At 39.3% G+C, this 17,266-nt stretch overlaps 1 protein-coding gene across 3 annotated transcripts in view; it reads left to right on the top strand.

Annotated features, from left to right (window-relative positions):
- The window catches only part of pde4ba (phosphodiesterase 4B, cAMP-specific a), a 193,066-nt gene that overhangs the window by 134,129 nt on the left and 41,671 nt on the right, over nt 1–17,266 (top strand). For all 3 annotated transcript variants that reach the window (XM_065955588.1, XM_020655122.3, XM_020655123.3), the window contains one exon: nt 1,706–1,758. In XM_065955588.1, the coding sequence (XP_065811660.1) occupies nt 1,706–1,758 (53 nt within the window). The remainder of the gene's footprint in view (nt 1–1,705; nt 1,759–17,266) is intronic.

Raw genomic sequence — 17,266 nt, forward strand, 5'->3', positions numbered from 1 at the left:
AGAAAGTTTTTCAGTAAATCTTGTGGAACTGAAACAAAATCAAACTCCTCCTAAATAATTAAAAGGCTTAATTGCATATTTTAAAATCACAAAAAAAAGTTAAATTCCTCTAATGACCGTCATGTGCATTAAGTCTGCAGTTGCTTAATTTGACCACAAGGTGGAAGCATTGGGCTTTAAACTGATTGTTGTGTGAGACTCACTACAGCTGTTTCCACCAATCACAGATGAGCACCTAAAGTGGTCCAGCAAAAAAAAAGAAAATAGAAACTGGGTTTCTTTATGTAGTAATGTTTAAACCTGAGTCTGAGCTTTTATCATGTTTTTGTTTGCTACTGGCTTACAAGCTTAAATTTAACCTTTTATCATGTTTAATTTTCTATTTAAATGTTTTATTGATCTTAACATATATACTGTTTTTTTATTCTGTGAAGCACTTTTTGCTGCATGTTCATCTGAAGGTACTTTATGATGATACACATAATGCAGTAGATTCATAAAATTCAAATCATGACAAAAATACTCCTCACAGAAAACACAAGTTTAATATGGTGCTGCTCCTCATATAGTGCATTTGATAAGAAAGCTGGTCCCAGTCCTGCAGTGCAGCAAGATCGACTGATTCATTTTGGACATGATTTATGATTCCAAAGGTCTAGACAAGGTCAGAAAATATAGAATAAAGAAAGCTTTGTACGTTTTCCCTAAGCTATAACGGACGTTTTAGATTTACCTGCTTTATAGCATCAATTAATAGAAACCAAAATATTAAGAATGTTTTAAAATGAAAAAGAAATGTATAAAAGAGACCACAACAAGGCTTTTTCGAAGTAGCGTATTCATATTTTTGTATCTTGATAAGGTAATGAATAAACTGAACTATGCTTTCAGCTTCATTATTCTAATTAAAACAACACAATGCTTTACAGACGCAGACGCTTACAGCATCACACCTCCCTTTGAAAACATGTATGAAGGCCAGCTTCAGTTCTATTCTTCTCTGTAAGGGCTTACAGGTGTGAGCGTGTGTGTGTGTGAGCGTGTGTGTGTGTGTGTGTGTGTTTCTAAAGCTGCTCTCTCTTCTCCTACATGCTGTATTAACCCTGAGTCTGCTGTACTGATGTACTGAATAGCAGCAGCAGGTGTGACCTACATTCAGCCCAGACACTTTTACACTCACATATAGGCCAACATGCTTTAACACACACAAATCAAACTTCATATTCAAACAAGATCTTACAGATGACCAATAAAGGAGATTAATCAACACACATTCAGCCGTCCATCATCCGGCTGTCACAGAAATTTGTCTCATTAAAATGTAAAATAGTCACTTTGGTTACAAGTGAATTTCATTTTTAAATGATTATATCACTTGAGTTGACCCTAATGGAAATACATGCGAACAATAAACACTTACAATGAGATGCAACAGGATTAAATGGAGAAAATCTGAACATGTACTTTAAGGCTCTGTTACAATAAAAATACCACAAAAAATATCCCAACTTAAGTAAATCAATGTTCACGTTATCCCCGTCTGTAATTCAAATAACAACATTACCCAAATGTTGATTATTTCCTTTCACCCATAACCAAACCTAAAGTGTGAGAAAATGTGATCGTTTATTTGGGGAGAATAAATCTTTAAAGATGAAGACTGTCCATTAATGTCTTTATTTTGTCCATTTTGTCTGTCTTGCAGGAGGTCTCCTGTAGCACCGACTCAGCCTCCAATCACCAGAGTTTGTCTACCAGGTAAGAATCTGACCTCTGTAAAGCTGCTTCAACAACTCCTCTCTTTTTCCTATCTTGCTTACATCTGGCTGGAACTTTTTTCCACCAGACATTTTTGTCTTGCTCTCTCTGTATTCTCCTCTCATCTCTCTCTCTCTCTCTCTCTCTCTCTCTCTCTCTCTCTCCACTTCTTAATCCATCTTGTCATTTGCTCGTGAACTTGCGTACGTGAGGGCGTCAAGCTTTTTTTTTTTCACCATCCGTCTCCAGACTCTGGGTTGTTGTCCAGACTATTTTGTCATCAAGCTCATTAAGCGTGTTCAGAGACAATTCAGCTGCTTGTTTGAGACGCACAGTGTGGTCTATTGCAGCGACAATGCTCCCTTTTTTTCTTTCATCAGGTTTTATTTTAGCAAGCTGTGTGTGCGTGTGTGTGTGTGTGTGTGTGTGTGTGTGTGTGCTTGTATTAGGCAGTGACAGACAGTGTGTACTGAGCTTTAGAACTTTGAGTTTGTTGTTTATCTGTGTGACTGCTACTCTGCTGTCTTGGTCCACTCTCACAACTCGTATTGCGTTGTTTTGGGCCTGAGCAGCGAGCTGAAACTCCCCTAAAAATACCCTGATTACACCATCTGCTCAGAGCAGGCACGGTGAGTTGATGAACACTTTGGAGCATTCTGCTGCCAAAGAAACAGACTGATGTGATAGAGTGAATATTAGACATTTATTCATCAGGCGGACACAAATACAACTGAATGACGCTCTTACTCTGTACCTGCTGGATTAATTACGGAAACTCTTCTTTTACTCACAAGGTTATAACATGGACATAAAAGGCGACAACTTGTTGAGATTGTATCTACTTTTAAAAAAGGAGACCATCCTTTTTGGTCAATTTCAAAATATTAAATGATTGGATTCTCCACTTTGAGATACGGGGTTGTCATAGCAACCCTCTCCTCCTGGCAGATCAAAAGATACAGTAGCTCATCTTGTATCCTCCTCCATTTGAAAAACACAAGTGACTGTGATGAGGTGTAATGTTTTCAAATACTAAATATTGTTTTCATGTTGTAAATTATTATTTTTTTTAAATAATGTATAAACTTTTCTATGATGCTTTACAAGGCTCAGGTAAGATTTGCTATCAAAATTCCACCGTTTACAAATCTGTGCCGTGCACACAAAGTTGCGTTTGGGGTTACTATGGAGCTGTTATTGTGGCAAAACTATTTGAATATGCGTACACAGAGCCACAAATGCGTAAACTAATCTGCAAATATGTAGACCAATTTCAAAATATTTACTTATTTATAAATGGCAGTGAACTTTTTCAACTTCTAGGCTGCCAGGCTGCGTACCGCTTTGCCCGCACTGTACAGGAAACACATTTCAAAAACACAAACTACATAACGGACCCTCCATCGTAGCCTCCTCAGTAAAACTGCACCCATGACATCCAGCTCAGTAATGTCCGTCTTGAACTCACTGGGTGCTACCGCGGACAGTCAGCCTGTGAGCCTGAGCTCAGGTCAACAAACCCCACTAACGTGTTTGCAGATCGTCAGACACACATTTGAAGATATGTTTTTCTCATTTGTGGATCTTGCATGGCAGGAGTGTTGCAGAAGTGTCATTTGTATTGTATTTTCAGGATTTACAGCTGAAAAAGTTCACTGCCATTAATAAATAAGTCAAGAATTTGAAATTGGTCTACATATTTGCAGATTAGTTTACACATTTGTGGATCTTTTTACACATTTGTGGATCTGTGTGTGCATATTCAAATAGTTTTGCCACAATAATAGCCCCATAGGTTACGGCTTTGCAATGCAAAAACACATGCATGGGTCATAAAATGGTACCCACAGTTTGTATATCTGTGCTAAAAAAACAGCTTTTAATCTCTTTCTGAACTGAGTCTTGGGGGGGCTCCAAACGCAGTATGACATGAATCATAATCTTTCTTTCTTTCTTTCTTTCTTTTAAAATGTAGTGACCACATGTATGTTTTGAGTAGGAATGAATACGATTACATACAAAAATAAATTGCACACATGGTAGTGTCTTAGTGCAGGTTTTTGCACTTTACCACTACAGTCTTAGTTCCCACAGTGGAGGCAGAACACTAGAAAAACAGTGACATGTGTTATGTAAGGAGACACACACAATGAAACTAAGAACTGAGTGTAGATAACCACTGAAAGATAAACTTGTTTTGTGTGAAACCAACTCGGGTCAGATATGACATCTAAGATGAGAGACGATAAAGAAGCTTCAGTCAGTCTACGGACTGAAACGAGTCCCCACGAGTCTTAAAATGTGTCTTACAGCCGGAGAGTGTGTGTGTGTGTGTGTGTGTGTGTGTGTGTGTGTGTGTGTGTGTGTATGTGTGTGTGTGTGTGTGTGTGTGTGTGTTTTCTTTTTTCAGTTTGTTTGCAGTATTTTACAGGATACGACCACATTTTAGAGAAAACATTCTCGTTTCTGTATTTGAAGGTGATTAGTTTTATCATGGAATCATAACAGAACAAAGCAACAAGTTCTACCTACGATGTGTGTGTGTGTGTGTGTGTGTGTGTGTAAGTCTGTGGTTTGTATAAGCAGCCTATAAAAACACTGACGTGTGTATAATGGAGTGTTTCGGTGTGTGGTTGTATTTTTTTAGTTTACAATTTTGCAATTGGGGATTGTTTAAGTGTATGATTAAGATGAGTGGCATTCTTATACATCATTGTGAGTAAAGCGTGTGTGTGTGTGTGTGTGTGTGTGTGTGTGTAATGTGGGGAGGTGTTCCTGTGGCTCTGATTGACGTCAGTGTGCCTGTATGTGGCTTCTGTTAACTTCCTGTCAAAGCAGATGGACTCAGTTTTCACTTCCTCCTTCAGAACCGCAGCTCATCAGGTGCTCTGAGTTTGTGTGTGTGTGCATGTGCTTGACAGATTGGGGGAATGTGTGTGTGTGTGTGTGTGTGTGTGTGTGTGTGTGTGTGTGTGTGTGTTTCTGGTAAACCAGCCCTATATTGCACACAATGACTGTTCTGCACAAGAGCGAACAAAGATGTCACTGATGCATAAAGACAAACTTTATTTCTTTGCATTTTTAAAGATAACGTCTGAACTTCATCACTGTTTTCATGAACAGCCTCAATTCATCCTGTACACTTTTTCTGCTGTCAGAAGATGGACAAGAAATGTATCATACTTAAGGTTTAAAGACCACAACTTTGTCTCTCTCTGTATCATATTACCACAGCATCAAAAATTGACATACTCTGTTTTCTTGTCATCTGTGGCCCTGTGCTGAAAAGTTGTTTCAAATGACACTGAGAAAGAAATCACCACATTATCTCAGATTTTAGTTTTTCAGTTGTGAAATCCTCTTGCTCATATTTATTTTTTCTTTCATATTTGCTCACATGGCAAACTAATGATTCAAGATTGCAACAGTTAATGCTTCATCTCAATAAGTTAAGAGTTTGGTTGAATGCAGTGAACATTTCCTGTACCTGTTTCTATCTCTACCTCTTCATACTCGGTCTCTCCAGCTTTTTTTTTTTCCACCCCTAGAGTTTTTATTTTCCTTTTCATTCCTCTGTTTGTCTCTCTCTCTCGCTTTATCGTCAACAGAGGAGTAGAGGGGGAGGGAGGGGGCAGGAAGACTGAGGCAGGAAGTGGAGGATCAGATTGTTCCTGTTTTGCTGTCTCAATACTGTCGTAACTTGACGGAAACCAGGAGGCATTATGTGTGTGGATGAAGTGTGTGAGTGAGTGTGTGTGGGGGATGTGTGTGTCAGCTCACATGAGAAAAATAGGAAGCAGAGAGAGACAAAGAGCCATTGTCTTGAGCCCACACACTGCACAAACATGCACACGCTGACAACAATGATATGACACGTAAATACCTGCAGAGCTGTATCACCACACACACATTGAAACCCTTTAAGTCTCCATGCCGACAAATGAATATCGAGTCAAAGCTGCATATGATGCCAGTTTTTAAATTCCGCTAATGAGATGTATCAAATCATTGCTTAGTCATGAGACAAAACACATGTGCACTGACGCTCTGCAAACGACAGCTCCAGATTTCTCAGTAGTCTGTTCAGGTGACTCTTCTACACGCACCTGGTGACTGTCTCTGATTCCACACTGTAAGAAGATATCTGCACACACCATCATCTTGGAGATACCTTTGCAACTTTACAGCTCTTCTATTGTACAGATATGGTATTATTTAGTTTTATATACTTTTAATCTTTACTATATGGCAAGTCGTTCAGGAAATTAATACATTGAATGAAACTCTGAATATATTGAATGAAAACTTGAATATATTGAATGAAAACTTGAATATATGGAATGAAAACTTGAATATATAGAATGAAAACTTGAATATATGGAATGAAGTCTGAATATATGGTTTCATTCCATGTATTCAAAGTTTCATTCAGTATATTAATTTCCTGAACGGCTTGCCATATTACTATTTATTGTATTTTGTTCTGTTTCCCTGTCAGTAGGAGTACTGCTGATTTTATTTTCTGCTCTTCTGTTCTTGGGTTTTGGACTAAAAGCACGTTTCTAACCGCCTGTGTGTGTGTGTGTGTGTGTGTGTGTGTGTGTGTGTGTGTGTGTGTGTGAATCTTCTTGGCAAATGACCTGATTTTGGTGCAGTGATAGTGATTTAATAAAGTTGATTTATTTACATGCTTTCCACCACAGGGTCTTCTTTACTATTTTTTTTACCAACCTAAGTGATACCATAACATATAACTTAGTTTACACTATTGACGAGTGGTATCAGGATGAGTGTGTGTGTGTGTGTTTGAGGGATTTGATCCACAGCTATTCAGCAGGGTGCTTGGGAGAGATACTAAACCTCACATTGTACTCGTGATGGAAACTGTTAGATGATGATAATCATCATCATAATGGCTTTGCTCAAGAGGCCCAACAAGGAAAGGTCACAGAAGAAGTTGTCAGTGCAGAGTTAAAGGATTCCTTAGAAAGCTGTTATATGAAACAAATATTTGTCCCCTTAATCCAAACGGTACACTAATAAGTGTGCATATAACACATTGGATTTTACAGGTTAAGTAAATATTAGATTACTTTGAATCACTCAGTGTTTGGCCTTAACAAAGCTGTGACATCATCAGCTGGTTGTAACTGTTGAAAGGTTTAGATTTAGAGTTTATATTCATGTTATATATTTGTTAAACTTTAGTGTTCCGCAGCTGTGCGACCTACTACCCTTCGGGGACAAGTAAAGTGATTGACTGATTGAGGTCGAACCATCCGTTTGCCAAAGGCAGCATAAAAACAGCAAGCTCCTAATGTACGTCAGAGTGTAACTTTAGCTTTCAAACCAAGGTTGCAGTAGGAAAACGAATGGATGCAAGCTTTTAGCTTTAAAATAGGGTTAAAAAACAATAGATTTGCTTGTGCTATGTGCTTGAATCAGTATTGTGCTTGCTGTTCTTACCCCATGCCTTGTAAACACTGAAAAAAAGAAGAAGAAAAATGGTAAAGATACTGTGGCATAGTTTCTAAAGGTAACCAGTTAAATAGTGCTGTGTGTTTTAATTAAACTCAGGGTGTGTGTGTGTGTGTGTGTGTGTGTGTGCTGGACCAACACTATCTTGTGTCAAGTCACACCCCAAAAAACCTTGCACTTTTGAGTGGTGAGTGGAAATATCCACCAAGCCATGCAAGAGCGTAATTATCTGTTTTCTGCACTTCTTCTTGTTCAGTCCAAACTATCTGATCCCACACGAGGGAGGAAAAATACTGTTCAAACATTTTTTTCTCTCACAGGAGACGGCAATCATAAATATGACACCACCGTTGTTTGTGCTGTAGGTCAGGTAATAAGTAGAGTAAAAAGATATGATGGTAAGATAGTAGATAGAAAGGTCAAATGAGTCTTACATGACTCTTAACCTTTCCTTGTACAAGATTTTCACAAGCACTGACTGACAGTCTTTTGTTTGACTGAAAGTGAAGTTACAAGTATTTTTCAAATAGTTGTTGCGGTTATGCATTTTTTAAACTTAACAACACTTCGGTCTTCATATTTCTTTTTTGTTTTGATACTTTCTTTTTATTGATAATTAAGTAAAGTTTAAGTAAAACAAGACAAAAGAAAAGAAGGGAATGAAAAAGGAAAGAAAAGAAAAAAGGTAACATGCATCAACATTAGTCAAAATACACAAATCAGGGTTTTTCATTTAAGAAGAGTTACTTTCCGTACAGTACATATTCTATTTCTTCCAGACTTTTATATATTGGTCAAACTTTAGCCTTAATGAGAAGGTCGGTCTCTTCATGCCGTGTATTTCGTTGATTACTGCTAACCAATCATCCTTTGATGGGGGGTTTTACCTGCAGCCATTTCCGTGTGATTGCTTTCTTAGCTGCAACCAGAAGGACTTAAAGAGATATTTATCGTCTGACATGAGATTGTCCGGGATTTTGCCTCGGTATAGTTTTATAAAAGAGCAGTCCACGTTTATTCTAAACATGACACTCATTACTTCTCTAACCTCCTCCCAAAATGGCTGGACCTGTGCGCAATCCCAGAATACATGAAAGTGATCTGCCATTGATTTATCACATTGCCTCCAACATTTGTTCTGCTGCAAAAACTTCAACTTTGGGGTTATAAGGAAACGAATTAAGTTCTTCCAGCAGAATTCCCGCCAGGCCCTTGAGCAGGTTGTTGTGACCTGATTGGTCTTCATATTTCTGCGTCTTTTAACATTCCTGTTAGTCATAATCACTAACAGGTTAGGGAGGTCTGCTAGCACATGTGCGGACGTTTTCCACATAATCCAGATCCTCTGATCCAAAGCAGCTGTTGAGTGTGTTGTGTGTCTAAACATAGGAAATATTCAGTCCAATTTCTGCAGCATTCAGCTGTGTGAGAACCCCACAAAGGTGTGACTCCGCTTCCTGATCAAGTTGACCTCAGTGATGAAATGCTGTCATACAGGATGTATGTGAGGCAAAGGGCTAGTGAACTCTCCGGCTCTGTAGTATGGAGAGGTGTCAACAAGTTGGCTTTTCTAAATCCCATTGTGCCTCTCCATTGTGTGGGTGTTTTTTGTATGGGGCCCTCCATCACATTGTCCCCCCACATGAAGCCACATGTGTTATTTCAAAGCTCAGAGCTGCAGTTTGGTTAACGTTGAACAATAAGATAACAGTATAGATGAGAGGTATTTGGACAATGTGGAGAAAAAAAACCTGTGCAAACTGTCCATTAGATGCATATGGTAAGGGTCATACAAAAGCCAAGGCTCTCTCTCTCTCTTCAACTCGTCTTTGTCAGGGTTAGCGAGTCAGCAATTAGCTCTAAACACAACAACAAAAACTGCTTCAAAAAAGCTACTAGCATGTTCATTGACTGTCATAAGAGATGCACTTTTTTGCAAAACAAGTTCAAGTGGAACTTAAATTTGGGTACTCATCTATACCAAGTACCAATACAAGTACTAAGTATTAAAGTCATGCAGTTCTCAAAATGACTTAAGTAAGTTTTATTTTAATCACGTGTGGTTCCTCACTTTCTGTCTTCTTCAGATCATAGTTGTGTTGCTGACATTATAACACTTTTAAGAACAAACATGGCACTGTCAGACATTTCCCTTTAATATAACATTAAACCACACTACACAGAACAATAGAGGAAATCTTGAGATATTATGTTGTCATACGTTCGTGCTGACTGTGAGGAGGAAAGTAAGAGGAAGGTACTTTTTGTTGAAAAGCAAGTTCTTCACATTATCAGCAGTGCTCCTGCTCTCATCAACAATAGTATGTGTCATTGAGCTAAAAAGTCTTTCGCTTTCCACACTACTGCATGCTGCTGAAAGGTTTCTCCTTGACATTTAGGTCAGAGCAGGAAACCGCACTTGGTTAACTCCTCAGTACTGCAGTGGGCTGTGTTCCCGAGAAGTTGTTGTCTCTATCTATCCACTGGAGCACTGCTCAGAGATGTTGATGCTTGCTTATCTGCAGTCTTGTCCAAAAATGCTGTCCAGACTGCTGCTGGCCTGGGCCTTTCATAACTTTCTGGCAGGGGGAAACCCAATATCCCCCCCCCCCCGCCCCCCGCTTGTTGGCCTCTCCTCCAGTCACCTTCTGCAGCTCCAGCATCACCATCCCTTTGGCCTCAGAATCAGTGTCAGTGTTAGAGACAAAACTCTCTTTGTACCTAAAGGGAATGCATAACACTTATGGATTATAAAAGACAAACAGGCACACAAACAAACAGACAGAACTTCATACTTCGCCTCCAGCTTTTTCTGCAAAGTTGGTTGTGTCTGACTCCTGCTGCTAGCTATAGCAAACTCTTAGAACTCTGCTGTGTGCTGCTTCTTCAGAAGTTTAATCAAATTACTCATATCAAAGGTTGAACCGCTCTTTTGTCTTCATCGTTTATGCTGATTTATCTCGGCTCTCGTATTGCTTCTCAACATTTTAGAGGCTTCACACTTTACGCCCGCCGTAAAGTGGTATCGGGTGCGATTGTGACGTAGTTGACGTAGTCCTCATATGACCTGATCTGAGAGTTTACTGAAGTCGACCACTGAAGCGTGTTTAGATTGTGCATCTTCTCTACAGGCGGATCATAGACCTCATTCCTTCTCGATCTTGTTATAATGCTGTAGGAGGATTCACTTCAGGGTCTTTTTAGCAGTAGGCGTGGTTGGTAGGAGGAGAAGCAGGGTCAGTACTGATGACACACCTGAGGGGGGGTGTGGTGGCTCTGTCTCTGTAACCTTCATTAGCAGCAGCTGCGGAGGAGCCGGCGGAAATTTAACAACGATTAAAATTGGTTTTCGAGACGAAGAAACGCCACAAGGAAGACGCGAGGACGCAGACACCTGAGAGACTGAATCTGAAGTAACCTTCGTTTTTGTGTCAACCCTTCACGGGTTGAACTAAACTGATATGAAAGAGAGGGCTGGCGGAGTGAACCGTTTTTTTATGAGCTGCATAACCTAATCTGGGAAATCTCAAAACAAACACTGACCTCAGCTTTTAAGGTATAAAAGTGTCCCCTCCTTTGCCAAATTCTCAGTTGCATAACATCAACTAAACCGAATCCACAAATTCTGTTTGTTGTTGTGGGCTCCAGTCCAGAACAAGAGAATAACCTTTCCTGCATAATTTCATCAAGATATTGTTTCATCTTTGTACCTTTCGATGCCAGCAGAGTTGAGAGAACATAGCAAATGTGCAATAAATGAAAAGAACGTCGTCAATCTCTTTATCTCTCTCGTGTTACTTAATAAATCCGATACAACCTTGTACTCCATACGGTGACCCCAGTGCGTGCAGGAATGCGCTGAGGAGGTCACAGAGAGGAGGACAAGCGAGACAGACCAGGAGGAGGGATGAGAGGAGGAGGTGAGGAGTGATGAGGTGAGGGGGCAGGAGAGATAAGGCTTGCCTTGAGGAGAGAGGAAGAATATGCAAGAAAAGTGCGGTGGAAGAAATCAAGCAGGCAAGACAGGAAAGTGGACTAAAGACGAAGAGATGGAGAAATAAATGTACTTAGATATTCTAAAACCTCTGACAGGACACTAAACAACTGTCGACAGTGTCTAAAGTGCTCGTAGATATGTTCATTGTGCTCGTTCATCTTCAGATAACCACAGTTATGTGAGGGATAAATGCTGCAACTAAACAAACCAAAGCTAGCCACCCAGGAGTTCAACCACCATCTTGATGGTTAGTACCCCTGGCTGCCTTTCATATTTCAACACCAGATAAATGAGTTGCCAAATAAAACACTAACTTTGCTTTTGAACGGATGCCTGCTCTGGTTTTCCTCTACTTTGTTTGGAGAGTTAATCTCACCTGAATATAAAAGCTTCAAACTCATTTTGAAGGATGTAAACTTTTACCAACAACAGTCATGGAGAATGCACAGGAACAGAGAGAAACCCAAATTAAGCTATAACGTCTGCAGGTGTTTTAGGTGCAGTGGAAATAGGGAAATGAAGTGTGTCCATAAGAGAGAAATGTTACTGTATGCTCTTCATAATTGATTCCAAAAAGATATAACTTGTAGTGATTGAATTAGACCACAGTATCGTTTCCCGTTCAAACCAACACAAACGTAAAATGTACAAAAAAAGGGCAGCTCAGGCCGCTGACAATGAAACATGGCAGATGCAAGGGTACGCTAGAAAGCACATTTACTGACTAGCTTCTATTAACAATCTTTTTTTTTTTAACAGAATATAAATAATTAAAAAACAAGAAATTCAAAGAACTAGGCAATTTAAAAGAAAAATGTGCAATTTGGTATTATATGACTTCATAAAACTGGTTGATAATTACTAACAGAGTCTTAGCTTTCATTGGGTTTTTGACTGCATCAATCCAGTGATCTATCCAAACACCCTCGAGGAACTCTGTGCTGTCAGTCATTTGTATTTTGTAGGTGATAAAAATATATAACGCCTCAGATGTGTTGATCATCTGGAGGTCATGTCTTTACGCTGCAGGATATAAGCACATCGCTTCAGAGGCTGCTTTGTAGAGCTATTTCTTAGCGGTGCTGCTTTTTATGTGCCGTTACTCCAAACACTCTACACATACACACAAAGAATGTATGCAGTGTGTGCATCCATTCATTGACTAAGATCTCCTCTTTGCATGACTCCAAAATCATCCAAATATCTGCAATGGTGACCACAGTTCATCTCATAACCTTTAGAGTTTGTATGCACATCAGGTGAATAGTCGAAAGGATTTGAAGAGCAGTGCAGGTTAAAATCCAGTCTTGGTCGGACACTGTGTAACATCAGGGCTGGTTTTGAGTCTTGAAAGGTCTTGTAGATTCTTTCGCGTTCTGCTCATTAGAGAACTATTTCCAAGAGTAGATATCAAACGTTAAAGATCCAGTGTGACAGATAATGGATCTCTAGGTAGAAAATGTCAGCTGTATTGTAAAATTCTGCAACATTTTATAATCTTACAATCATCAAATTGTATAAATCATATTCACTTTCCGAGTATTTTTTTAAATCTAATAAAAAGTATTAGTCTTTTGTTTCTGTTTTCCATCTGAGAGCGGTCTCATTTATTGAGTCGGCCATGTTGCTCTGTCATGTTTCTGCAGTAGCAGAATGGAAAACTCCAAACCCATGTGCTTTCATTAGGTTTCATAAGGGACTGTTTTCAGTTATGCTCGGTAGAGAAGGGTGAGGAGAGCACTTCTGGATTATTACCAACCCTGATACCATTACACACTGCTGCTTACGGTTGTATGTATTTGTTAAACATTGATTTTATTATTTTACTTTATTTGTTAAAAACTGGAAAGTGCCTGTACCCTCCTTAAAGCATGAAACTCCTATCTGCATGTCCTGTCGACAGTAGAGTCGAAACGCGTTGACAATCCCTGTTAAATAAAGCATTTATATGTTATCAGAGTGCCTCGGACATTCAGTTTAAGACTGCCTCTCCACACTTCTTTTTTTCTCTTCTAATCAGGACAGTCAAACTTTTTTTATTAGCTATTCGACTACTGTCCCCTGTTCCTGAAGAGCACCTGATTTTTCTATATTTATTTTGTTTTTTGACCCAGAGCAGCACTCACTTCTATGTTTTTTCCTATCTTCGAGCATTTGCTTTGACAGTTATTTCGTAATGCTTTTAAAGACACTCTGGAATCATGGGAGAGACACAACAACGTCTGTATTCCCTCTGGGTCAACAAACCGTCTTTTGTCCGTGAGTTCATGTCGGCCCAGTGGCAGCCTCGTGGTCCCGATAAGACGTTAGTTTAATGAGGGATATTATGGCTGGGTTGGCATATGTAAAATGTCACAGATACAGTATCTGCCAGCCTATTATTCTGTCTCTCACCTCACACTCTGCTGTACACGTCCACAAAATGCCAACACCAGCTGTTGCCATGGCAGCAGCTCCCTCCTTTTCCCTCCAACACTGTCACTATTCTGGTCAATGCAATGTTCTCTACATCCACAATCCTCCTTGTTCTTTCTTTCCTCTCTTCTCTGCTTTCTACAAGTGTATTGAGAATCATGTTCTTGGCCTTGTTTCTCTCTGTGTTGGCAGCTACAGTTAAAGGTCTCCTGGAATTTCTGTCCCCGGGTGTCCTGTGTTACCTAAACTCTGAACTACTTCCCGCTCTTAGATATTTTACAACCTAAATGGGATTTCCCAGATAAGTTTGGCTACTGTGCAGACCACCAAACATTACTTACATACAAGAGTGGTACAACCTCCTCCTACATCATTTATTGAGATTTAAAGCAGGAATCAGGGACAACATTCAATGATTTACAAACATTTTCACACCACAATCAAACAGATTCAGGTATCCAGGTTTTGTGGTATAGCGTTTTGTTTGATCCTTATATAATCTAAAAGTTTCAGATAGTAGGGACAATTCATTTTAGGTAGTATGGGGCTCAAATTGGACTCGATTTCTTTTTTTTTTTTTTTCACACACTTTCCAACAACAATCAAAGGTCCGCCAACAGTTCACAATTGTCCACATATGGTACAACATTGGGGTTTCCGGCTTTGGGGGCAAATTGCATTAGATAAATGTAACCCCATTCCAATCTCAAACACTTTCTGGTATCCATGTTTGGGGGCAAAATTTGAGTATTCATGTTTTGGGGGTGGGTGGGAGAGTTGAATACAAGTCCATCGTTCTAATACATTCTTCAACAACAACAAAAATCCCCCAAAAAGCTGGAGGTATCCCGGCAGTTTGTCTTGTCACCAGGCAGGATAAGGGGGTGAAACCTTAGAGGGAAGGAACTTGGATGGTGAGAAGGTTTGGGTTTCAATGCTGGGAACTGTTTATACAGCTGACGGGAAAGGCTGTGATATCTTTATTTTCACCTCTGATTTACTGTTACTGCTCTTTGAGAGCTAAACAAGCACAAGAGTATTTGTGTGTTTGTGTTTAGCTCAGTCTGTGTTGTTTGACCGTGCTTGAGTAGCAACAAAAAAAGGTCTCCTTGTTAGGAGTGGATTCAGGAAGCATGTGTACTTGGGAAGGATTTCTTAAGTTGCATCTCCTGAGTTTTTGTTACACTTTCTGGTTGAGAAATATGGGACAGGATAGCTGACCCAGAATATCTAATGCTCAGCCTATTGGCCTTTGACAAGATCTTGAGAGCTATACTACATATACATGACAGGTACTTTAGATTTCTGGAAACTTTGTTGACTACATATCGGCAACCTTTTAAATGTTCCTGTAAGTAAGTATGTCTGTGAGTAAGTAGCTGCTGCTTACTGACAATAGCTGAATGAAAGATAGCAACACCCTGTGATGTTGATTCTGGGTTATGTAAAACAGAGGTCATACTCAGTTTATAGCTGTTGCTGCTATTCATTCTCTAATGATAGAGCAACCTTTTTCCAGTTATTGCACAGTGGGGTTGAAACCAAATGATTTTAGGTGTGTTCTAATTTACCAACGGACCCAGTTTAACCTCTTGTGGATGAATCTCAACAATTTAAAGGACAACAAAAAGATTTAATGGAAGGGGTCAAAGGGCTGAATTTGTTTATTGCAATTTAGAAGAAAAAAAAATGTTAATCATTATTTTTGATACATTTTCTAATCATTCATTTGACTTTAAAATACAGATTTAAAACTGGCAAATCTCATTTTCGCTTGAAGCCTTTGATTTTATCTTTAACGCCTAAAAACACAAGACCATTGAACAGTGCCTGTGTTTTTGAATTGTTATCAGTGTTCACAACTTCTGCACTTCATTTGTGAACAAATTTGCACTTTTTTTAATCGTCATTTGCTCTTAATTTCTCGTAATTTATTGATCGTAATTGTTATAGGTTTCCTTCTTATTCATGTTATGCAGAGGTGTCAAAAGTATTCACATTTATTACTCAGGTAGAAGTATAGATACTAGGGTTTAAAAAGACTTCTGTAGAAGTTGAAGTATCAACTCAAGCTTTTTACTCAAAGTGTAAACGTTCTGGTTTCAAAACTACTTCAAGTATAAAAGTAAAAGTAATGTAAGGGGAAAAAATGCCATTAAGGACAAAAGTTTAGGCCGCGCTACAGCGTGTAGAAATTATATATGTTTATACTTCTCATCCAACCACAATCAAATTCACTCTATCCGGATGGCGCGATTTATCTGGATAGGTTTTTTTTTGTTTGTTTTTTGTTTTTTTTTAATGATGACAAGCCAAAATGAAATAGGAGTAACGAGGTGATTTTTAAAATGTAAGGAGTAGAAGTAAGAAGTCGGCTGAAAAATAATTACTCCAGTAAAGTATAGATACCCCAAATTTCTACTTAAGTAAGATAATGAACTATTTGTACTTGTTGTTATGTTAATTATGACGTGTGATGCTGCCTCATGGTCACGTCACTCTTTTGAAGGTGGAAAAGGAGTCTCTTCCTTTTTGTTTTTTAAACAGTAACTTTCCAATCTAAAAATGTGTTTCCTAAGTGTTTGAAAGTTCACTCACAAAGATAATCTTCTAATCTAATATAACAGCTGTGTGATAATTCTACCCTCATGAAGGTTATATTGTTTATTATTGAGCTCAATGGTGTACTGTTGGAGTTGACTATGCGTGATGCTGTTGTATTACACTGTGTTATACAGAGAGGTGTTTGTGTTTTAGCCTTCGTTTTATTGATATGAGGCGGACAAAATAATAGAAACACCTGCAACAAGATGGTATGATGAATTCATATACGTAGGACAAGACAATGTCAGGTTTATATGAGATGTTTTTCCTCTGTTAGTTTAGTGCTGGCACTCCAGGGCGTCCCTGTTTTGACTGAGAGGCAGGATGGAAACTACCAGAGGACAGATTTGTGTCCAGAAATGCGTCAAACTTTGGCTCGGCAGGTGCATCGTGGATGTGTGTGTGTGTGTGTGTGTGTGTGTTTTGTGTGTGCGTGCAGTTGTGAACAGATTAAGTAACAGACTTGTGAAAACTCTGAGTTTTATCTGAATGTGTGTCTTTGTCACCTTTCTGTCCATGGAAGGAAGTCCACACTGAGCAGGATTGTGACACTAATGAGGAAACAGGCCAGTGGGACAACGTCGACTTCCCCTCAGACACACACACACACACACACACACACACACACACACACACACACAGACACACACACACACACACACACACACACACACACACACACACACAGGTGGTTAGAATCCCCCCTGCAGGCTCACTTCATCCATCTTTCTCCGGGGACAAATGAGTTCCTCTGGCGTGACAGGGGGACAAAGAGCAGACGGGGCCTGACCTGCGTCACAGACCTCAGCGTGAAAACTCTGAAACACTGTCATTACTCCATTCCACACTCAACTGTGACCTTGCTGGCTGTTTCACACTTCAGGCTTACACAACCATTGTGCTTTTTCTAACCACCTTACTGCTTACAGTTTGCATTGCATCTGTAATTGCTCCAGTTTTTTGTTTTCACCTTGGTCTCAGGAATTGGCTGAATTAAACACATTTAATAAATAA

Source organism: Labrus bergylta, chromosome 6, assembly GCF_963930695.1.
Source record: "Labrus bergylta chromosome 6, fLabBer1.1, whole genome shotgun sequence".
Classification (NCBI taxonomy): Eukaryota; Metazoa; Chordata; class Actinopteri; order Labriformes; family Labridae; genus Labrus; species Labrus bergylta.